This window comes from Pelobates fuscus, chromosome 11 (genome assembly GCF_036172605.1).
Source record: "Pelobates fuscus isolate aPelFus1 chromosome 11, aPelFus1.pri, whole genome shotgun sequence".
NCBI classification, from domain to species: Eukaryota; Metazoa; Chordata; class Amphibia; order Anura; family Pelobatidae; genus Pelobates; species Pelobates fuscus.
The window spans coordinates 133,794,036-133,818,298 of NC_086327.1; the positions used below are offsets into that span (position 1 = coordinate 133,794,036).

The 24,263-nt window shown below is 40.1% G+C and overlaps 1 protein-coding gene across 4 annotated transcripts in view; it reads right to left on the bottom strand.

Moving 5' to 3' along the window:
- Positions 1-24,263, bottom strand: part of ARHGAP32 (Rho GTPase activating protein 32) — a 139,310-nt gene that overhangs the window by 37,410 nt on the left and 77,637 nt on the right. For 2 of the 4 annotated variants that reach the window (XM_063436138.1, XM_063436137.1), the window contains exons 5-12: positions 17,683-17,769; positions 16,070-16,207; positions 15,016-15,108; positions 13,936-14,058; positions 13,736-13,813; positions 12,060-12,141; positions 5,492-5,542; positions 4,677-4,745 (exon numbers count right to left, since the gene is read on the bottom strand). In XM_063436138.1, coding sequence (XP_063292208.1) covers positions 4,677-4,745; positions 5,492-5,542; positions 12,060-12,141; positions 13,736-13,813; positions 13,936-14,058; positions 15,016-15,108; positions 16,070-16,207; positions 17,683-17,769 — 721 coding nt within the window. The remainder of the gene's footprint in view (positions 1-4,676; positions 4,746-5,491; positions 5,543-12,059; positions 12,142-13,735; positions 13,814-13,935; positions 14,059-15,015; positions 15,109-16,069; positions 16,208-17,682; positions 17,770-24,263) is intronic. The other 2 variants (XM_063436140.1, XM_063436139.1) reach the window with 1 other exon arrangement.

Consider the following 24,263-nt stretch of genomic DNA (forward strand, 5'->3'; position numbering starts at 1 on the left):
TTCTTTTCACCTCATGTTCTGTTTTTTTACATCTGTTTGAAGGATTTAGTAAAATACATCCCAATACAGTCGTGGCACACAGTGCTCTGATACATTGTATTTATCCTCGTATTCCCTATGCTGACTGCCAGTTGTAAAAAAGGAAAAGCCTGTAACAATGACTAGGAGGTGAGAACAGCATTGTGGATTATATACTTCAGTACAGCACATGGTAGTGGTTATGGTGACAATAGTTCCATGGCACCCACTCCCCTCATTGTAAGTAGTCAAACTTTTTTTAAACTTCTGTCTGCCGGGCACCGCTCCCACTTCCCTTACAACAGACAGAGATACAGAAGCTCTGTGTCCAAGATAAATCCAGCTTTGCAGGGCTTAGTTCACTAACAGAGCAATCGGCTAATGGTCTCAGCCATTGAGCAATCACAATCGGGAGAGCTAACAGAAGCTCCTAAGCAGGATGTAGCAGTGCCCAGCACACACCAGGTAAGATGTCAAACTGGTCTCAGCCATTGAGCAATCACAATCGGGAGAGCTAACGGAAGCTCCTAAGCAGGATGTAGCAGTGCCCAGCACACACCAGGTAAGATGTCAAACTGTTACACATAACTTATTTTAAACACCAACATTATACTACCTGCCAGGACCCAGGTAAGCATCAAACTGTTACATATAATGTATTCTAACCACCAACCTTATACTACCTGCCAGGACCCAGATAAGCATCAAACTGTTACATATAATGTATTCTAACCACCAACCTTATACTACCTGCCAGGACCCAGATAAGCATCAAACTGTTACATATAATGTATTCTAACCATCAACCTTATACTACCTGCCAGGACCCAGATAAGCATCAAACTGTTACATATAATGTATTCTAATCATCAACCTTATACTACCTGCCAGGACCCAGGTAAGCATCAAACTGTTACATATAATGTATTCCAACCATCAACCTTATACTACCTGCCAGGACCCAGGTAAGCATCAAACTGTTACATATAATGTATTCTAACCACCAACCTTATACTACCTGCCAGGACCCAGGTAAGCATCAAACTGTTACATATAATGTATTCTAACCACCAACCTTATACTACCTGCCAGGACCCAGATAAGCATCAAACTGTTACATATAATGTATTCTAACCATCAACCTTATACTACCTGCCAGGACCCAAGTAAGCATCAAACTGTTACATATAATGTATTCTAACCATCAACCTTATACTACCTGCCAGGACCCAGATAAGCATCAAACTGTTACATATAATGTATTCTAACCATCAAACATATACTACCTGCCAGGACACATCAAGCTGTTTTACTATCAACAATTGGACTTGTGGCACCAAAACCACTACACTATCCTACAATAGAAATCAAGCTAAAAACACGCCTTAAACTAGAATGCTGATTAGCATTTATCATAAGACGCACCTTAAGGGCACAGCAAAGGTTTTTGGGAATTGTAGTTTGTCAGCTTGAAGTGTAGAAAGCTAAATAGCTGGACTAATGCTGTGCAGTCTTTTATAATGATATAGCTATAAGCCAGGACATCATACACAGGTACGTTCATAAATCTGGGACCACGTAAAAGTCACAACCACCTGCAAATTGGATGTAGGACTTTATGTTCCATTGATAAAAACACAATTCTTCCCAGACAAAGCCTAGAACCCGCACCTGGAGAATGAAATCCTCATACAGTGAGGGTTCAAGAAGATACAGGGAAATGCAATAGTGCAGGTGAGGCTATATAACACAGAACTATATGGGTCTGAGCTAAAAAAAATTAAAGGCTACTGCATTACTGATATTGATACATTGGATCCAATACCACTTCCAGCCCACTCACACTGTGTTCTCTCACTAGGACAGGCCCCATGTTTATTCAGACCATAGATACCATGAAAACTATGTTTATCAGCAAGGGCAAAATCCAACAAAAGTGACAATGGCTGAATGATTCTGTGTCAAGCACAATATCCTGAAACATTAAAATACTACCACAGCCAGCCCATCCAGCAATCAGTGCCTAACATGTAGAGAATGGCTGTGGTGGAACACCATGGAATATGCCTGGCCTTGTTTAAGGAAAATGTGGAGTAATATTCAGGAACAGGAGATCTGTAGTCCAGTGGTTCTGTAATAAGGAGAAGGAAAAAGACCACCGGTGACAAAACCTTGAGACATAGGCAACACTGGGGAGGGAGATGGATTCAATCCTGCTAAAGGAAGGGCCCCTAAAACAAACAGCAGGAATATTTACCATCTGGTAGCAAGCCTTTTTCTTTGTCAGTTACCACAGCTGGATATCTCCATAGTACCTGTACTTTGCGTCATATTCCTCTGGCTGAAATTATCATCTTCTTACAGACTGCACATAGGGTCTCTCCCATCTCCTGCTTCTGCAACACTATCTAGAAACCTGGCTACTTTCTCTAATGATACACGTTAGATACTGACTTCGATAGTCAAGTTGAATCTAGATGCAAACTGGGTTTTTCTTTTTTTACCTTCTTTTGGATCAACCGCATAAAAAGGCTTGTTTAAAGATTGAACTGTGGACTCTAGTCTTTTTCACCCTAGATTACTGTGCAACTATACATTTTTTTTAAATAAATACAGCACAGACCATGAAAATACATGTTAAAACATTTTAATTTGCTAACAGTTGCTATGTCTGAAGGTGGGCTAACTCAGACAGTAAAGGGGGGGGGGGGAGGTAATTTATATTAATAAAACCCTTCCTACCAGAACATACATTTCACGGGGAAGCTGTGACAAGTAGCCAAAGCCAAAAAATAGGGGAGCTGCTATGGTCAGAATTGCCATCAACTGAATGAACGGTGCTGGCATTGCACAGTATTATGGGGTCACTTTCCCCATAAACAACACTGAAAGTTGTGATGTTATATTCATACACACAATGACACTTCCATTTGTGTTAATACAGATTGGCCAGTTCCAGGGTGTGCATGGTGAATGAAAGGATAAATGGTGGGAAAAGTATAATTTACTGAAAAAAAAAAAGCCCATCTGCTTTACAAGATGAACAAGTAAAAAATGTATAAATTATCATTAATATATCTCCTTGGTAACGATGGATCCACAAACAATAATAGTAATAATATTAACTAAAGCACCTAAAACTATAGATTACTATGAGGTTTATTCACTAAACACCAAACTGCAAAATTTAGTAACAAATTCTTCCAAATCTGCTATTTTAACCTCATGTTTGCAATTCACTAAACATTGGTGTCATCCATAAATAAAACACAATGTGAGTTATTTCTTACTTCTAATTATATAATCTGCTCCATATGACGTTTTGTAAACCGTTTAAGGATAAATGATACGGCACACTGCATAGCTCTCAGGTCCTTTTTTTCAGCATCATACAATGAGACCAGGTCTTTGTCGAGTCATTGAACACAATGCATTGGGAGCATAAACAGCTGATTAACCATTTTAACCACTTACTGTAATTTGAATTTATAGGACATATATTTTGCTTTAATTGCATACACTTGTTATGTGACAATAGCAATCTTCAGATGACTATTCTTGAAATAGATTTAGTGATCATGTGATGAGAAAAACCATGTGACATGTTGCTGCAATTTGTTAATATGGCTATGTAACTCTTGAAGCAATAACTCCAACCATCTTGACGTGTAGTTTAACCCCTTAAGGACTTCTGGAATAAAAGGGAATCATGACATGTCACACGTCATGTGTCCTTAAGGGGTCACCCTATTTATATGCTCACAATGCAGAATGCAATGACTTCATAAAGACCAGCTTCTTTGGTCAAAACGTGAGGCGTCAATGGAACGGTCATGCATAAAAGGTGTGATGAACCATTTGATCTTTATCTGCTAATTCTGGATTGTGGATTCTGGGTTAACATGCACTCCATTCTAAATACAATCTGTTTTGAGTGCTCACAATGCGATTCTCTTTCTACATAATCAGTGCGTCCTTAAAGGACTAGGCTGTGAAATGAACTACAGCCCAGATAAGCTACATTAACATAGAATATTGAAGTTTTAAAAATGATTTTTCTGTAAATGGAGGTTGTGATGATCTGTTTCATATTTAAAGGTACTACAGTACCCAACATGGTTTAGGTCCCAACTGTCTATTATTTATAAATATAACAAAGTAAAAACTTAAACAAATTAATTAAAACAAAGAAAATAAATAAGCAGCACATCAACCTTGTATGGTCAGGGTGGAAATCCCATAATGCATTGCACAAGGCAGCAGTGTGGGCTTCCTCTCCTGTTTCTGCAGTGCTTGTTAGTAGAACACTAGATCTATACTATATACAGGGTTAGGCTCTCGCACCCAGTCCAGAGTCAGTGGGGAGACTGCTTCCCAAAGCTTACTAGAAAGGTAAGCGGGTATTCTCTACAGTTAGATGACTCTAATGGTCACAGAGTGACAGGCTATTAAAGCCCACAGATACCACACGCCTAGAGACCTCAATCTGGTCCTAAAGACCATTCTTTTGGTGTTGCAGAAATTGACTGTTACCATAACTCCCCCTCGGCATGTTTTCTGGAAGCCCTCGCAAACAGGGCTGGGAAGCAGATTTCCCCAAAGACTCACACAGACAGGGTCTGGTCAGACAGATATAATAATTGACACAGAAGAGGTACCTGAACTGAGCTGGGAATGACTCAGTACCTCAGAAAGGCACGCTGGCCCCACACTATCCATCTCCAAATCTGCATTTATTTGGGGAAGGGAGAGGGAAGACAAAGGAGATTAGGATAGGCACTGAAAGCAGGGCATACAATTACAACATGGTTCAAGTTATACATTAAGAAAAGGCTGAGATGGAAAGATAAATGCTACAGATCAGTGTTACAATGTTATTATTGAATCCCAGCCCACATTCCTGTTTCGGTGCATGTTATAAGGAGATAGATTAGAAGTATAGGGTGGGAATGTCACCGTTATTTGTGTAAACGTATCATTGTACATGTTGCTATTGCGGAGATACACAAACTACATTGAGCTTGTTCGAATAGCCGGATTTTACTCTATGCTTCAAGCAAAGGGTCTTGTTGCATACAAATATGGCTTTGTTATAATCATCCTCCTAGACAGTAATTATTTAATAAATAAATAAATAAAAATGCACTTTTACTCACAGGCACCCACAGGACAGCTGCAATGTGTTACAGGTAGTCATAAATTGGATGATGCTACCCTCCAGTGCAGACGTAACATTTCTGTGAAATGCTCTGCAGAATCAGGGAACAGATAAACCACAGCATTGCTGTCGCATACTTTGTTTGTTCCTGTCTGTTGAGACTGGGGAAGTCCAAGTGGTTTATAGCTGAATATTTGCCCTCCTACCTGGTGGGAACACGCTGCCCAGTCCCTGCCAGTGACCTTACCCTTTAATATGCAGCACATGCATTATAGAAAAGGAAAGAGAGGATAGACAGAAGACATGGAACCGTACAGGGGGGGAAGTAGCTCCATGAAGCCGGCCTCATTCCGTGTGCAGGGGAGACTGGAGGGGAACAGATCACAACGAAAAAAAAAAAAGATTAAAAAAGCAAACAGGCAAAGCAATGCTATGATTAACCATTCCACAGCTCCGAGCCTGGCTCCTCACAGATTACAGAAGCCAAAGACTGCAAATGCTAGTGTCTGGTCTCCCATCTGTCCAACTTTACCCAAAATACCTTAATCCACCTCACCCAAGAGAAGCGGGGGGAGGCTGCCGATCTCTTGGCGTAGAATGGATTGAGCTAGTTTGATAAGTACAGATACCAGCACAGCTCAGAGTTAACACCATCTAACAAAGATACATGACGTGGACTATATAATTCAGCCCCCAGCGAGCAGCGATCAGACTTACTGTGGCCAGATATGTTCCGAGTGTCCTTTGTCAGTGCGACAAGTAAACGGGTGTGAAACACAAGGGAATGGAGATGGAAAACAGGAGGAAAGATTGAGAATGGAACAGAAAACAAAACTAGTAGCACACTGAGCTAGAGTATTAGCAGACAATTCACAGCACAGGGTTAGCATGGTGGGTGTCATGAGAAATACCAGTAATCCAACATATCCACAACAACAACAAAAATCACGTTGGCCCCTTACTTTTACATGTTCTATGGGGCACCTCATGTTCACGTTCTCAAGAGTAAGAATGACACCCTATGAACACAGTTTTTATTGGCAATTGTATAAAATACCAGGTTATCCAGGCATCCAATGAGAAGGTGAAATATCCCTTGTTTATCTGGGCACCCGTCTGATTCTTCATACCTCATCCCAGTGCAAATATAATTACTGGGGGAGCAGGACAGGAACTGCAACAATATATAGACTGTCTCACAGGATGATGTGTAAAAGAGTTGCTGGGATAAAGGTTTTGAAGTTGTGGTGCATTTTTTTTTTAAGTGAAGCAATTATAAGTGAAAACAATTAAATTAGTAAGAATGCTACTTTGGTTTCCATGGTGAAAGTTTGCTGCTCACTCCATTTTCATACATAAATCCCAACGTTTGGTTGTCTCGAACGTGCACCATCTGCTCATAAGGGACATGTTACAGTAGAAATTGGCTGAATGTTAACAGGGCTGTCAAACAATATGTACTCTTATTATTTTATTTTAATAAGTTTTAATATGTTTTAAAAATGTGTGTTTAATTGGTCAATTTGTTTTTTGGCGCCAATTTTAACTATCACATATTCTTATAAATACTGTTTCTTGCCAGGTACACTACTATACTACCATTTTGATAAAGCCTTAAAGGTGAAACGCGTTAATTGTTTTAAATTGTGTATCTTAAACAATAAAAGTTTTTTTGGTTACCTTTTTTATAGGACCAATCCTTACTTTATTGTACTTTACATGCACCTTTTTATTTACTGTTCCTGGCATTTTTTTTTTTATTTGTATCCTGAGTCAAGAAAGCCTAGGTGGGGATTATTCCACCAGCGCTGTATTAATAGAGCAGTATTTTCTGCTCTATACTTTACCAAGATTGGATTGACGGACGCACCCCTCCAGTATATCCTGTAGCGGGGATTATACCGCTAAATGCCCTTCATCCTAGAGCTGGTCCAAGCTCCTCCAAATGTGAGTGTATTATCCTCTTTTCCTTTTATTTATTTTACCTTGGATCCGCAATACTTAACCATTGGCAGTTTGTCGTGTTCCCAATTTTGTCTCCATATACGGATTATTCTACAACCCGGACGGATCAACTCTTGAGGACTGGAAACATATCCCATCCAGCTATATCAGTGAGACGTTTCATTTATTTATTTTTATCCAATATTTTTACCACTTCAAAGGACTCTTGTTATCTATTTTATAGATACTTTTTTATAGACCTATTTTGCGGTTACCATTTCATTGTGACCATTTGGTCTGTTTTTACTGCCATTTATTACTGTGTTTTAGTTTTTAGTGCAGCCCTTACACCCCCCCCACCCCTGTCAAACATATACCCCTGTCAAACATAACTGTATACAGTCTACAGGGCCCACAAATTTGCTCCTAGATCAATCAGGCCCTGAGGCCCTTTAATAGCGCACTGTGCTAGGCCCCTTTCACAGAAATGATATACCCATATGGCTTGCTTAGAGGAAGTGAGTTCAGGTCACTTCCTCGCAGCTTGTGGAGAGTCGTACGGGGAGGCACACACACTCACTGAAGGGCGAGGGAAGCCTGGAACCTCACACTCCATCAGCCTTAGCCAGTAGGCTCCCATTGGACCCCAAGGAAGCCCCCCTATTGTACCCAAAAGATAAGGAAACAGAAGGGCGGCTAAAACTATGGTAATTATTACTAGTATGTGTGTGTCTTTGTGTATCTGTGTACGTGTGGACCCGTATGTTTGTGTACATACCTGTGTCAGTGTGTATGTCTACCAGAGTGTGTGAACATATCTGTGTCAGTGTCTATGTGTACCTGAGTGTGTGAACATATTTGTGTCTGTGTGTATGTATACCTGAGTGTGTGAACATATTTGTGTCAGTGTGTATGTCTACCTGAGTGTGTGAACATATTGTGTCAGTGTGTATGTCTACCTGAGTGTGTGAACATATCTGTGTCAGTGTGTATGTGTACCTGTGTGCGTGGACATATTTGTGTCAGTGTGTATGAACATATCTGTGTCACTGTGTATCTGTACCTGTGTGCCTGAGTGTGTGAACATATTTGTGTCAGTGTGTATGTGTACCTGAGTGTGTGAACATATCTGTGTCAGTGTGCATGTGTACCTGAGTGTGTGAACATATCTGTGTCAGTGTGTATGTGTACCTGTGTGCCTCAATGAGTGACCATATCTTTGTCAGTGTGTGCGTGTATTTGCATAAATGTAAACATGTACCTGTGAGTTTCTGTGTCAGTGTGTGCACATACATCCCAACATTCACACGCCAACTCTACACACAAATATGCCAGTGCATTCAAATGACAACACTACACACAAATATGCCGGTGCATTCAAACACCAACTCTACACACATATATGCCAATTTTTGTTGTTGTAAAAGTAATCCATTACATTATAAAGGATATTTACTAAGGTTAGAAGCCAACATGAATTTTAAATGTAAGGTTAGAGCAATTGAACTAAAAGCATAATATTCTTAGATAATATTTCTGGTTTGGCTACTTTGACCTAAAATTTTAAATTCACTTTGAATTCTCACTTAAGTAAATGACCCTGTATAGTGTTCTTTGGGACAACTTTTTTGCACGTATGTATGTGCAAACAAGAAATATATGGCTCAGAAATGCTTTAGACTTCAGAAAGGGAGGTTCTCCAGAAAGCTTGTCATTACAAAATTGTTAGTACAATAAAAAAAGATATTAAGGTATTACAAGATACAAATTTTATTTGTTATTTTACATCTGCATCACTGGACTAATACGGCTACAATCCTCTCTCTCTATTATATATATATATTTACGTGAGTCACCAAATTACAACAAAAACTTGGCAAAATTGCCGCAAAACTAACAAACCTAATCTCTAAACCACCAGAGATACCCACAAGAATGAAAGTAGGTAATAAAACAACTTACCTAGAATATAGGGGTAATAGAGGTAGAAGGGGGAATACAGCACCTACATGTATATACCCATTTATACTTATATAAGGATTTCAAGCATATACATGTGTGATGCTGCAAAATAAAAGATTCAATAGATTGATCCGGCATGAAATCTTCTTGCCACTTCCTGCTACCTCTTGGTTATTGCAAGGAATACGTTTATTGGCATTTGTTTTCTCTTTACCCCTAGGTTCACAGCAAGTAAACTCCCGGTCACTAAGGGGGTACCTTCAGGGGGACACCTTTGCACAGGGCCATGTACTGAAGCTTCCCAAGGAAGAGAGGCTGAATTCCCTTGGGGACAGAAGGTAAATACATCAGGTAAGCCAAAAAAATATTTAGTCTTAAAATTGACTATGTCGTCCTATAGGGATAGGACAGGAACAAAAAGACTGAGGGAAGAGGAGGTATTTGTATCCTCTTTTTAATTGGTTCCTGTCTAATTAGGGGTAGGGAGGAGCTACCCATTGTTGTGCTGCCATTTTGTTTAATTTTTTATTATTATTATTATTATTGTTCTCTTTGCATTCAGTCCTATTATCTAGTTCAGTGGACAATTTGGCCCTCCAGAATAAATGAGTCTGACAACCTTATTCTATAAGCCTTGTTCGCACAATGATAAAATGCAAAATACATAAAAAACAGTGGTGCTTACATCTACCAGATAAGATGTCTGGGACTGTGTATTATGAACGCTGGATAGTGACTTTTCAAACTGAATCCCATCCAATCCAATGGTAACAAACTGTACATTAGATACACATGTTGTACAGCACAGACTTCACATGCATGCAATCATATTACTACATTTACTGCAGTAACTCTCGAGCTAAACTAGGTTATGTTCTATAGGGAACCTTCTGCTCAAAGACAGAAGCATTTATTTTTCCTTCTTATTGATATGGTTAGCATGTGTCAGTTTCTTAATAAGGGGTTCTTATTAACTGAACACTACTATTTAAACCCTTAGCCTAGGTTAAAACCAGCAACTGGTAATCAGTCATTTTACTCCTACATTAAGCACACATGACCTTCCACATATAGTGAACTGCTAATCTGAGTATTACCTGCTGGGCTCCTCAGAACCCTTTAAAAAACCTCCAAGACAATGTGTGGTGTGGCGAGAGGCTAACAACCAAGTGAAAGCCTCACAAATGCTCTCCTACATAGCGATTAGCTAGCTATGGCTTACACATTATTTTCCATTTATTGGCATATAGCGCACTGTGAAAATAAAAACACATTGCATGGCCAGTTCTATCATTCGCTAAAATGCCCAGTGCCCCATATTGCCTCTGCATATAATGCCTCTATATTGCCTCTGCCACCTTAGTGTGTCACCTTCCATTGGTCCTGGAGTTGATTAATGTGAAATGATGCATTGTCCTGTCTGTGATACAGTGTCTCTGCATACTCACTACCCTCTGCTTGGCACCTGGAGTAAACGCCGGGTAAAGGTGCAGATTCTCGCAGTGAGGAAGCAGACACATTATTATTATGTAAGTAATTAGAGAAGAGGGGACATTCTCTGCTTTTAAAATCAATTGTTTAATTGCCTGGTACTAAAACGAAATCTCCCTATAAAGAAAATTCCTAATCTCAGGAAAATAAATGTTAATCCAAGCTGTTGATGATTATCAATGTTTTTTTCAATGGTTTAAATTCCAGAAGTGTTCGTGTAACTTAAATGTGGTTAAAAGGGAACTGTTAAAAATGGCTTCCAAAACTTCGACTTAACTATCCCATTGCTCGTACAACTGCTGCCATTGGTATCAATACGAACTCACTGATACGGGAATAGAGATTTCATTGTTAGCTTCCAAATGAATTACTTTTTTTATGGCAGCTCTCTATAATTCTAAACTAAACATGTCATAGATAGAAAGAAGCCTTTTTAACAAACTCTGTGTCTCTAACCGTACTTTCTGTCTAGTGAGACGTGGGGAGTCACCAAAGGGGTGATTAACATTTTCAGTGAACACTCTCTCTCACCGTGTGTCTTCTCCAACTTCGTCTCATTTCTTCTGATTATCCTCGTCACCTTCTGCCTTTACCGGGTTTGTTGTGCTTTTGTTTTTTTTAACCAATAACTATATAAAACATTTCTGTAAATTTTTATAGCATGCTGCCCCAGGAAGCACCTCTAGCAGCCATCTGAGAAGTGACTGTAATACAATAGGTAGATGGATCAGTGCTAAATGACCACTAAGTAATGATGGTTTCTAAAGAGAAGGCAGCAACCTAAAATGTGGTGTTCCCTCAAAACACAACAATAAAAAGTACAAAAGTACATCTGATGAGTGGACAGATGGCTGAAAAGACAGTGTTTACTGCAAAAAGCCTGAAGGGACTGATTATATGTCCAAATAACTTCCCAACAATAAGCTGTAGTTGTTCTGGTGACTATAGTGCCCCTTTAATATAATAAATATATCACAAAATAGAGTACAATGATGGGAAGTGGCTCATTTTTCATTAGACACATGAGTATTTTTCATGTGAATATCATGAAAGTACAATGTGCTACAGCCAGCATTCAAGTGACAAAAAAAGCTTTCTTCTCATATAGCGCGTCACTGGTAATCAATGAAAACCATGCGCATTAAGGCCAGTCAGGGCTTGTTTTTCACTGATACTAACTCAAAGCCCCAGATGTCCATCCATGATTGGGAAATTCAGACTTTTCCAAGGGTTTACAATCCATGGCTGGCAAAGAGGAGGTGAAATATCTCCACGACAAAATGTATTGAAAATCTTTGGCCAAATTAATAGAAGAGCCAGAATTATTATTTGAAACATTAATTTAGTAAGTGACGATAACATGTGACATGCTAAGATTAGTTCAGACATGACATAAAGCGACAGTGCACAGAACAACAGATGCAAACATGGAGACACAATGGGGAATAGGTTTAGGCTCACTTACTGGCTTATAACCATGACTTACCTGGTTTAGGTACTGAGTTGGTCATAGACTGGGGAACTTTATCATTGATTAATTCCACACATTCACTGGGAAAAAAGCCAACCTGTACAAGAGAACGTTACCAAATCAATCATGGTGGATATCTGGCATTACAACGAACATTTAATACATTAAAAAATGTTCTTATCACTAAAAATATATTATATGTATAAAATTATAGAGACAAAAAGAAGCAGTATGCAGTATATTGGTTTTATGATGATTGTTCTGTAAGTGGAATTAACTACTACTGCTTCCCATTGCACTTTTACGGCTGTTAAAGTCAAGCACTGAAGTGAGGCGTTTACCCTATGCAGTCGCTCCCCCAACCTTTTAACAGCAGTTAGATGAGATGACGAGCATCTCCTCCCCACCTTGTACACATGGTAACCAGGTCCCGGTAATCTAATGAGACAGGATTATGGGCCATACAAAATATCCCGCAAACTACTCTGTTCGTGTGATTAAGATTATTTTGTTCAGGAACCGAACAACCGCACGAACCAGAGACCATCCGGAAGCGTGTTAAGCCCAATTAACACCTTGTTACTAGTTCCACCGCAGTGTTCTGTTTGTCTGGATGGCCGTAATTAGTATGAACGACCACTAGGTGGCGGCCATCTTGTTCGCATGAACGCAGGCAGCGGTGTTTGGTCGTCGAGTTCATGGAACTAAAATCGGACACGGAAACTCCTGAACACCGCTGCACTTCAATCGCCTGCGTTTGGTTCTATACGACTTAGAAGGGCACTGTTTGGTAGAAACGTTCCTGGATTCCTTTCGGTAGTGGGTTCGTTTTTAAACTACCGAACTTGACCGACCGTTAGCACTGATTTCATGGAACTGTTTTGGGCATAGGACCATGTGCATGGTCGTTAAAAATATGACCCCTGAACCGATCTCGGTGATTTTTGCTTATGTTGGTCACCCAGACCGAGGCTATCAGGGGATGTAATATTTGTGGGGTTTTTATGTGTTTTAAAGGTATTTTGTAATATTGTATGTTTGTCTGTGCCTGAAGATAATGGAGTTAGTTCAGTTCCTGACTCAATTATCTCTCACAGAGGAGACGTTTGTAACTTGTAACTAGTCCCCCTCTCATGTCCAGGAGAGGGATTATCCTGTTTGTGTGGGAGTGTCAGGGACGTGTTTAACTGTGTCTGAAATTGTATAAAAGTAGGCCAGATTAAAACATTCCAGCTTGTACTCCCAGAACTATGTGTCGTCTGGTTACTGGGACGGGAAAGGGCTAATCACTACTCCAGCTGGTTCCACTGTGATAGATTCAACTGGGAAAGTCCTTGTAAGCACTGGAGCTCCCAGGACTGAAGGGCGTCCAGTCTCTGGGGTGGATAGAACGAGTTCCCCATTCAGCTCCAGTAGGGAGCGGTTCCAGGACCCCAAGTCAAGCCATGGCGACTGTGGCCAGAAGTGATGTGGTTTGTCCCCTGTTCCAGCTAGGAAGCAGTCCTTGGCAGAGGTACCCAGCCGGGGTACAGGGAGCTCCGTTACAGTATGGTACACACAGTCCGCACATGTTGTCAAATGCCCATCCACATAATTATATTACAAAGTTAGTTAGGGTACGCTTTGGATTGGATGGGTCTATAACAGCAAAAAAAATGAATACACCATTGAACAATTTCTTGTTGACTTACTTGAAAGCCATGTTTCCCCCTCCACCATGTGGTCAGCTCCTTTGGTGGCATGTCAATAACGGACACAATGTCTCCCACCTACATCATAAACCACAACATTTTTTAAAGATTCAACATTTCTGTGGTACAGCACAGCAGTTACATATGTCCAAATAACTTATCAACTCGTCTAATAATAAATATAATTTAGATGCATTTACCTCAAATGACAGCTCATCTGGGGCCTGAGCATTGTATCTCTTTATGACATGGGCAGCAGCAATGGCTGGAACGTTGATTGAGGATTCTTCATGGACAAGCAAGTGATTCCCTTTGTTATCGATCTAATGAAGAGCAAATGCTGCAGTTACTGGTGAACAATTGTCTTTTTTTTTTGCTCTAGAGCAGTCTAGAAACAGATTTGCTGTGCTGACCTTTGGAAGTAGGTTTCCTCAGAAAACATCAATACAAACTGACTCATATTATAAATATCGGAAGAGAGACACCTATTTTAAGCTCAATGATCTGGAAGATATGTCTTCTTTACACAAATTGACTTCTAAACACTTTTATGTAGCTTAAACAAATATAACTATTGATCTGAAGCAATGTAATGCATTCACACCAACAATGTGGAGTTTCTAGAAAAGAAGGATATATATATATATATATATATATATATATATATATATATATAGATATATATATATATATATATATATATATATATATATATATATATATAATATGATTGGAAGACAGCCAAAATGATTTTGGGCTCACAATTAGGAATGTAACTCAAATAGACAAATGTGCTGTTTACACAGAACAAACATAGAATAAAAACAAGGTTTTTTTTTTTTTTTTTTTTAGACCAAGAAACCAACAGAGCTATCCTTTCCACAGGGCTTGTGGAATATGTTAGCAATTCATAAAAGATACGAATAAACTCTCCATAATTGAACGCATGCCTTTTTTGGATGTATCTTGTACTGGATGGCCAATGTAGGTATCTAACACGATCTATCAGGGTGAATATACAATGTTTCACAATGTTTTTAATCTGCCTGACATTGAGTGAAAGAAATTCTTAAACAACATGACAATCACATTAAGCAGACCGCAAACACTGCAAAATGTGGTGAACCAATGCAGGAAAAGGAAATGCCAACGTTGTTTGTAGATAACACTGAAAGATGTTGACATTTCTCTGTATCAATACGTGGATGATATCACAGAAAGGTTTAATTAGCTACTCTACAGTCTAGGTCTCTAGGAGTTGGTCTTTCTTTACTACATACCTCCATCCACGTCAGGGCTGGTCCACAATTGATTTTGTTACCAGCAATGGCTGAAAGCCGAGACAGGTAAGCCATCAGCATCTGTGTGACCAGCTTGGAGGAAGAAGAAGGTGAATATTAATGGAACAATTTAACACAATATTTAAAAAAAGATCTACATAGAATATCCATGACTCCCAAAATAGCTGAACAATCACATGGACTGAGATAATGTAAACAGTGATGTCATTAACTAGAACCTCCTATATCAGGGGTCCTCAAACTCCGGCCCCCCAGATGTTGCTGAACTACAACTCCCATGATTCTTTGAATTACATAGATAGACAGACAGAGAATCATGGGAGTTGTAGTTCAGCAACATCTGGGGGGCCAGAGTTTGAGGACCCCTGTCCTATATCATTATGGGTCCCTTTTATATGTGTCAGCACACTATTTGCCCAGCTGAACGCTATTGGAATATGCCAAGACAGTGAGGCCTTTCAAGGTTAAAACATGTAGTATGACCTTCATTTTTTCATGCTCACCTGGCAGTCAAACCTGTAGCCTACATCAAAATAAAAATGTGAGCATCAAAAAAAAACACCGACACGCATGTGAATGGGACTTGCTTACAGCTGCATTCAGACAATCAGCTCCATGTCACACGTGGATGCAGAGGAAAAAAGGATTGCAAAGAAAAAAACAGGCACTTCTAGACTGGCTCGGCATGTTAACTGCACCTGGAAAAGATCTATTTACGTAGCATTTTCCATGGCAACGTGGAACAAAGGTTACACACCCTACTGGCATTTACAGCTAAACCCAATGATTCTGCTGGAATAAAAGGGGTTCTCCTGCAAGAAGCCCGAGTATCAGATGCTGTTAGATTTTAACTAGCGTCCTTTTCCATTACACACTGCCATTAGGAGTGTGGAATTTTAAAATGTATATGTTTTTAATGAATGTACAAGATACTTTGTTTCTCCCTGGCTAGTAAATACTGTGTTGTGTTAGTAACACTTTAAATGGTGCTCTGGTTTGGTTTACTGCACAGATCTAGCTTATTGTGGCATACCTCAGGATTCTCCTTCACGGGGTCGGATCGTGGCAGCTCAGGGAGCTGGGAGAAGCGCCGGTCATATATGCACAAGTGAAGATGTTTATCCAGCACTCGGAAATCTTCATAACTTCGCTTAACGATCCAACTGCGGCCCTGCAAGGAATCATACGGAACAAAGCAATTAGTGAAACATCATCTCAGACAAACAAGGGTTATAGCACAATGGGTTTAATAAGTGACATATTCCTGCTCAGGACACAACTCATTTATAAGCTGAATTAGGGTTTTCACTGACAATTTGATCATACTGTATGTTTTTTTTTTCTCAGAGACCTGCCTGAAGTCCCCACTGCTTGGGAACCTTCTATGAAATGGTTTTAGTGTCAAGCTCCGAGCATACCCATAGCTATGCATCTACCGGCAGAGCAGGTATGCAGGCTACGAGAGAGGATCTGGCTGCTGCCCAAATTATGTTTCTCGTTCCTAGTTGTTAACTGGGATAATGCTAGGTAACAAATTACAAAGCCCTTGTTAAGGGTTAATTGCATTGTTCTTTTCTTAACATCGGCTAGTATTTCCCATCATTCACCTACACACCTCACAACATGGATAGCATGAATTAAAACCATGGAATAAGTCATGTTATTTATGGTTTATGGCGCAGGCAGCTAGGTAGCAGATCACCAGCTCTTGTAGAACTACAACCTTAAAGCTGGTAAAGCAATTTGGGAGTTGCATTTTGCAATACTTGGGGATCTACCATTTGCTACCTCCCCCTCCATGTTCTGCACTTTCTATGTGAGATTTTGTTGATTGCACATTATTTCTTACTATGCATACTTTCAAAGCACAAACCAGGCATTATTTCCAGTTAGTGCCCATATTTTACCCATTTAATATCACCTGCCCATAAACGGTCTAGTTATCTAGTCCGAGCAGTAATACTGATCCATAGGTTAAGAATAAGAAAACGGGGCAGTCCTACCATTCACCTGCACCGTACCTATACAAGTACAAACACCACTTCCAATAGTTTTTCACTCACTCACATGTCGCTGATAATTATTCAATTGTCTAACAAGGCATTCCCATTCCCAGAGTAGGATTTCCCATTCCCAGAGTGGGCATGTTGCAGCTAATGGTTATACATCAGCTAGTGATTAAGGTGAACTTGTCAGATTTTTGGATGAAGAGATTAAAATAAGCAATATATATATATATATATTGATATTATTAAATTATATATTACGGTTCTAAAGTGGTGTATAGCGTGTGGAATACAAAATGTCAATGTAAACAATGTGTGTTGTGCGGCTGCTAGAATGACAGCCATGGTAAATAATACTGGAAATAAATTTTAAGGACACAGATCATGTTGGAGGTAGAGGTGCAGACTGAATCATATCTGCGAGCTTTATAGTGTTAGGTGCTACGGGGGGTGTAAACCATCTGCTAGCAAACACCACTCCACAGAATTCCTGTGTGAAACATTCAGACATTAAATCGGAACGAACATAAAATGTCTGCCTCTTCTGTGCATTCTGTGCACCTGTTTCATGGCGCATTAGTAATTTGAGGTAGAAATATATCAAACTATGCCCATATCAGAACAGAGAACGGCAACATACCTGACATGCCACCTGCACCAGGAACACCAGCTCGTTTGGTTCGCCGCAGTTTCGGCTCACTTCATTCTGTTCGTCCGTTAGTGTCAGCTGTGTAAACCAAACAGATAGAGAGGGTCTGTGTTAATCAGGAGTTTATTCTGTGACATCTAAAGTTATATTTAAAAAAATAATTGATCGCTCATATCTATGTTTAATGCCAAAGAGAATATATTATAATTCTGAACAATAATATCTACATATAAGAATGCAAGATCGTCATACGGTATATTCTGTGTAACATGGCTAAATGTGTGTGTTTGGAGGGGAGGCATTATGTTCTCAGGTCTTGTTACGGTTACTTGCACGTGAAGATCACGGAAAGAAAGAATGTGGAGTTTCTACACCAATAATATCTTTTTAGACAACTCCACTGCTGCAACATTTTGCCTTATACAAAACAGGTAAATCTTTATTTAATTTAAAAATATTTAAAATAATTAATGAAAAACTAAATAAAAAAAGTACACTGTACACGAAGATTTAAGTTTAGGGTAAATTTCATTTACCCTGCTCCCACAATACCCACAGCCTAGCAAACAACAAGGTCAGTAAAATCTAAATAAAGATTTCAGTTATTGCAGTTCCATTTAATGGTCACCCCTTCTCTCCTGATCTGAAAATAACCACAAGGCGTAGCGTAGCAATAGAGATAGAACACAGCATGCAGCCATTATTCCAATTCTAGAACATGCACTATTGCAGAATTATTGTGATATATACAATAAAAGCGAAACAAGAAAGAAAACCTTAACAAGGACTAGATTTGCAACACGCAGGCAAGATTTACCTAATAGTAACTAACGCAAGACATGAGGTATTTATGAGGACTGTGGCAATAGCCTTTTTACTTCCCTTTCTAATTAAATGTAAGGTCATATCAGGACTTTCCTTGGTCCTGCTACAGGGACAGTAAAATAACGCTTAGGTGAAGCAGGCTTGTCACTAGGAATGTACTAACGGGACCAAGGACAAGGCTGTACTCATCAATTACTGAAGGTGCAGTAACTCCTGCAGGCCGGTTCTGATTGTCATGTCCTATATAACACATCTCATCTGACAAAGCAGTAAATTCTCTGCTCTCCAGCTCGAATAATGAATGAAAAACATTCTGCAAGAGCAGCACAAAGTAAAAACAGCCATGAATTTTAAATACATCCTTTGCAAGTACTATGATCGTCAAAGGCCCAGTATCGGTAAAAGTTCAGCTAGCCTGGAACTGCTGGACATAATTTATATTCCCATGTATAATTCAGCACGACATTAGCATTACTGATGGAGGCTAGAAGCAGCATTTCTCTATTCAACATGCTCTTTAAAGATTTCTCTACCAGGGGCAAAAAACTGAATATTCTGCTCTAGTCAAAAGCAGGCTGCCATAAGAAGAAAATGTAATGAGTAAACAGTGCCCAGATGGTTGTACGACATGAGTGTAAGCAAACGCAGTGAGCCTCATCCTTATTTGGCCAATAAACTGAGCAAAAACTAACAGAATTGAAACAGAACAAATACTGGATAAAAGTTGACCTTGTGTCCGATAAATACATTGTGATAGGTTGGCTCATATCACAAGACATGGATTTGTGAGAAAGTAGCATGTCACTCTTGGTCTTATTGCAGAGTCCAAGAGACAACCTTGGGGTACCCTATACCTCTCCTAGGAGACCTTAAACGATGTTATGCCCTACATAAAGACCCCCAGATATTTTATACCTAGCTTTTGGAGACCGTCAGTTGTTCTACACTATGCCAAGGGTCCACATGCATTTAACACCTTGCCTATGAAACCTGTCTATGGAAACTTCTGGCATTCTATACTGAGACTAGGGAAACTAGTCAGTTTACACCCTGTACACATAACAGATCACTAGACAACACTGGCAAATCCTTCCTTCTCTGTCCAGGGAACAGATCACTAGCGAACACTGGCTCCTCCTTCCTTCTCTGTCCAGGGAACAGATCACTAGCCAACACTGGCTCCTCCTTCCTTCCCTGTCCAGGGAACAGATCACTAGCCAACACTGGCTCCTCCTTCCTTCTCTGTCCAGGGAACAGATCACTAGCCAACACTGGCTCCTCCTTTCTTCTCTGTCCAGGGAACAGATCACTAGCCAACACTGGCAAATCCTTCCTTCTCTGTCCAGGGAACAGATCACTAGCCAACACTGGCTCCTCCTTCCATCTCTGTACAAATAACAGATCACTTGTCAACACTGGCTCCTCCTTTCTTCCCTGTCCAGGGAACAGATCACTAGCCAACACTGGCTCCTCCTTCCGTCTCTGTACAAATAACAGATCACTTGTCAACACTGGCTCCTCCTTCCTTCTCTGTACAAATAACAGATCACTTGTCAACACTGGCTCCTCCTTCCTTCTCTGTCCAGGGAACAGATCACTAGCCAACACTGGCTCCTCCTTCCTTCTCTGTACACATGACAGATCACTAGCCAACACTGGCTCCTCCTTCCTTCTCTGTCCAGGGAACAGATCACTACCCAACACTGGCTCCTCCTTCCTTCTCTGTACACATAACAGATCACTAGCCAACACTGGCTCCTCCTTCCTTTTCTCTGCAAGTAAAAGGTCACTAGCCAACACATGCTCATCCTTTCATCTCTGTACAAGTAACAGATCACTAGCCAAAACTGGCTTCCCAATCTTTCTCGATATAATTTACATATTACACCTAACATCGGTTCACCATTCCTTTTCTATATAATTAACAGATTACACCTAATACCGGTTCACCATTCCTTTTCTATATAATTAACAGATAACTAGCCAAAACTGGCTCCTCAATCTTTCTCTATATAATTTACATATTACACCTAACACCGGTTCACCATTCCTTCTCTATAAAATTAACAGATCACACAGTAAGATTCCTTGTTTCTTCTCAGTATGATTACAGTCTGCAGCCTAAATCACTCTAGAAAGACAATCCAGATGTTGGATTTGCAAGCAAAGCTGTTGGAAAGGGCCATTTTGGAAACCCTTCCGATCTACAGCAGCACACAGAAAACCATAAGAATGTTCCCAATTAGCTGGTGGTATTTTCAACACAGCTGCAGGGTCTCTAAATACAACAGACAATGTCTTGTCCCATACATGACCATGCTGAAAGGAACATTTTCTTCCCTCAAGGGTGGAAACTTATAGCCAACACAAACTTCCATCTTGGAGTCACTGGGGAGAACTCAACAACACAATGTATTTTAATAAATGATAGAAGTGCAGCAGCTGAATCAAAACCTCCTTAAACCACGAAGTCTTGAAGTTCTTTAGTTCAGAAAACCAGAAACGTGTTTCTTCCTGGCAGTTTAGTGTCACTTGGCCAAGGAACAGCATCTGAAACCCCAAATACTTGACTTTGAAAGTCACTCATTGTAGAAATTATTTCTCTCAGCTCTAGACTATTTATTTTCAGACATGGAAACTCACAGATCAATGATAGAACGGAGACTTGGCTTTAGATGTCAGATGGACGTTATATTGTATCTAAGAATAGTCTGACTGTCCATGGGATAAGACATCATGTGGATATTGGAGCAATAATTAAACATATGTTTATATATATCTGTTGACATTGAAAGCGATTTCCATCAAACATACTACTCTTTATGAGAGAAGCTGGGGATCTCTGACACTTGGGAATTCCATAGTATTGCCAAAACCATTTAGCATTAGCCATTTTAACATTTTAAATTCAGTACATACAAGCTTGTTTTTATTTTATTTTTTTTGCAATTTGGTTATTCTCACATGTACAGCAATTAAATAGGCAGATATTATTATTTTTTTAAGGCAATCCAACCAAGAAGATTTCTTTTCACCAAATCAATATTTTATGAAACTAAACGATCACCAAATGATGACTATAGAGGGGTTATGTACTAAACAAAGAATTGCAGTTGCTGAAAAAAGTTTTACAAATAGCAAAGCTTGGAGGGTGGAGTCGACACTCAAGCTGACTGGTCGCATCACCTGTTAGCTTCCGCAGGCCTTCAAAGCACTGCTATTGGGCATGAAAATAGGAGTTGATACCCACCCTAGTAAGTCTCTCTGACTTCCACAGCTATGGGCAAACGCTCAAAATAATTGCGGGCGTCACAGGCAAGCGAATCCCGAGATTTCAGGGATTATTTGATCCGCGGCCTGCAGACACCTGTGCTTAAGATGGTGCCCACACTAGTGGAGGAATCCTCATCCTCGCTTCCCCACAATGGGCCTATACAATCTTCCATAGACAAGGAGCATAAAATTCCTTCCACCAAAGGGGACATCAAAGTGCTCCCGAAGGAGCTAAAACATGTACTGGCAACTGACATGGAGAAGGCCAGTAAAGAGGTCCAAGCACTTGGGGAATGAGTAAAGGCAGTGAAGGGGGAGGAGGTGGAGCTCGCAGAATTTTACACGGATACAACAGAAAATCTCTCCAACCTCAGGGAGGCTTTTGAGTCCATGCAGGCAAGAATGGCATCTGCGGAAAACGGGGCAACCCCAGATCCCCATTAGTGAAGCGCAACTGAGTGGTCCTAAAGATGGTACACGCAGCGGAGGTGTTCCTTAAAGGGAGCATGGCTCACTCTGCCACCTATCACAGACAACAACGAGAAAAGCAATAGAGTGAGAAGTGTAAGGAAACCTGGTATATCCAATACCCATTCGGTAGTTTCCTCCAGAACGGCCAGAGTAGCAGTGAATTATAACTCTCCATTCGACAAAATAAAATAAGCGATTCCCATACGAATAACAGCTTCCCAAGTAGATTCCCTTGGTAAGGCAGACAGGAACCCAAACATCAGCCGACGTCTAGATGACGGGTATAACAGAACTGAAGTTTAATGATGCCACACTGGCTTTTATGCAAGTCCCCTTGCAAGGGGACCTCCCACAGGAAAATAAATTATGCAGCCAATCATAAACAGAGAAATACTTAAACACTCCCAGTACAAACATATAATCCCCTCCTCTCTACCTGGAGATAATTGAGGCTGATAAAGTAATAACTTAATTATCTCCAGGATAATTCAAATTATCATGGAGGTCTTAGGTGACTGGCTAACCACGAGGCTCCTGCCCAAAACAGTTCCACAAGTTTGGGTGGTTTTGCCGGTCTAGTTCGTAAAGTCTCAAAAAACGAATAAATCCACTAACGGTTCCCCCTGGCTCCAAGCAGCGATTATTCCCCTCATTCTGAACAAAAGTACCGAACAGCGCTCTCATAACGGTTCGGGAAACGAAGATCCAGCGTTTGTACGTTGGGACCGGTGTTCGGGTTCCGATTTTAGTTCCAGACACTCGACGACCCAGTCCAGATGCCTTTGTTCGCACAAACAAGATGGCCGCCGTTTTCTCAGCCACGTGGCGTTCGACAATACGAACGGCTGCCGCACAGGGAGAAGGTTTAAATGATGGTATACTTTGAAGTCAATGAGACAGGGGTTGGTCTCCGTTCGGTAGTTACAGCAACCGAATGGAATAAAATAAAATAAAAAAAATACTTTAGGGATTTCTCCACAAGGAGCAAGGCTCTAACCCAATCCACTGTGCCGGCTGGCATTCTCCCCATTCCCAAGGAGTCTATCTCCTGACGGTTGCAGGACTTGCTACCTTTACGTTTTACAATGGCCAGTAACCTTTTGGAGGAACTGTTGGTGTCACTGTTGGCTGTTTATCTACAGCACCATGAATTTAGTTTACTATATGTTTTAGCGTTACTTTCCAAAACAGTGTAAAGAACAGTTTCATACATAAGACAGACACTCTGACAATATACAAAATCACATAAACACCTATTTTTTTTTTTTTTTTTTTAACACCACCCCTATTGTAATAAGGCCCAGTTGGCTTCATATTTTAGTGGTGGGCTTTTTAGCACAATACATGAAGATGGCATTGCATTTAGTTGTTTGGAGACACCGTAACAAGTTCAGTTTTGTTACACCAGGACAAGGTCATGGTTTGTAGGGTTGTAATCAGGGTAGGAATTGATAACTTAGCAGCCCTATTTTTTATTGTGCAGTCCGTATGTAAAATACATACAATACATAAATAATTATCATGAACACATATAAAAACCGTATACATGCAACGTTTGTTTTTTTGTCCTGTCAGGAGAGGCCAAGCACTCCTTACGACGTATAGGAATATGGCTAGATTGTTCGTTTAAATTAGGTTACCAATTTAAAATGTAGGCAAATAGAAGTACTGTAGGTACTCATCAGAGAGTCAATAGAAAGATATGGCTCTGCAGGAGCAGCATTTGTGGAATCAGTAAGATATAGAGGCTTGGTATGGAAAGTTTATGTCCTGCAATACCTTAGTAACATATAGGAGTGGCTACTGCCTTCACTGCCAGATGAGACAAACAAAAATCAATGTAAAATTACAGCAAATGGGATTCAAAAGATATTGTGAGCCCTTTACAGTCCCCTGATTCATATTCGTGACAAATTGAACAATCCCATCATATAGAGATATAGGGAAAACCTTAACAGAGTAATTCGGGATAAGCTATTCTAATGTCAGTTAGGGATCCCTGG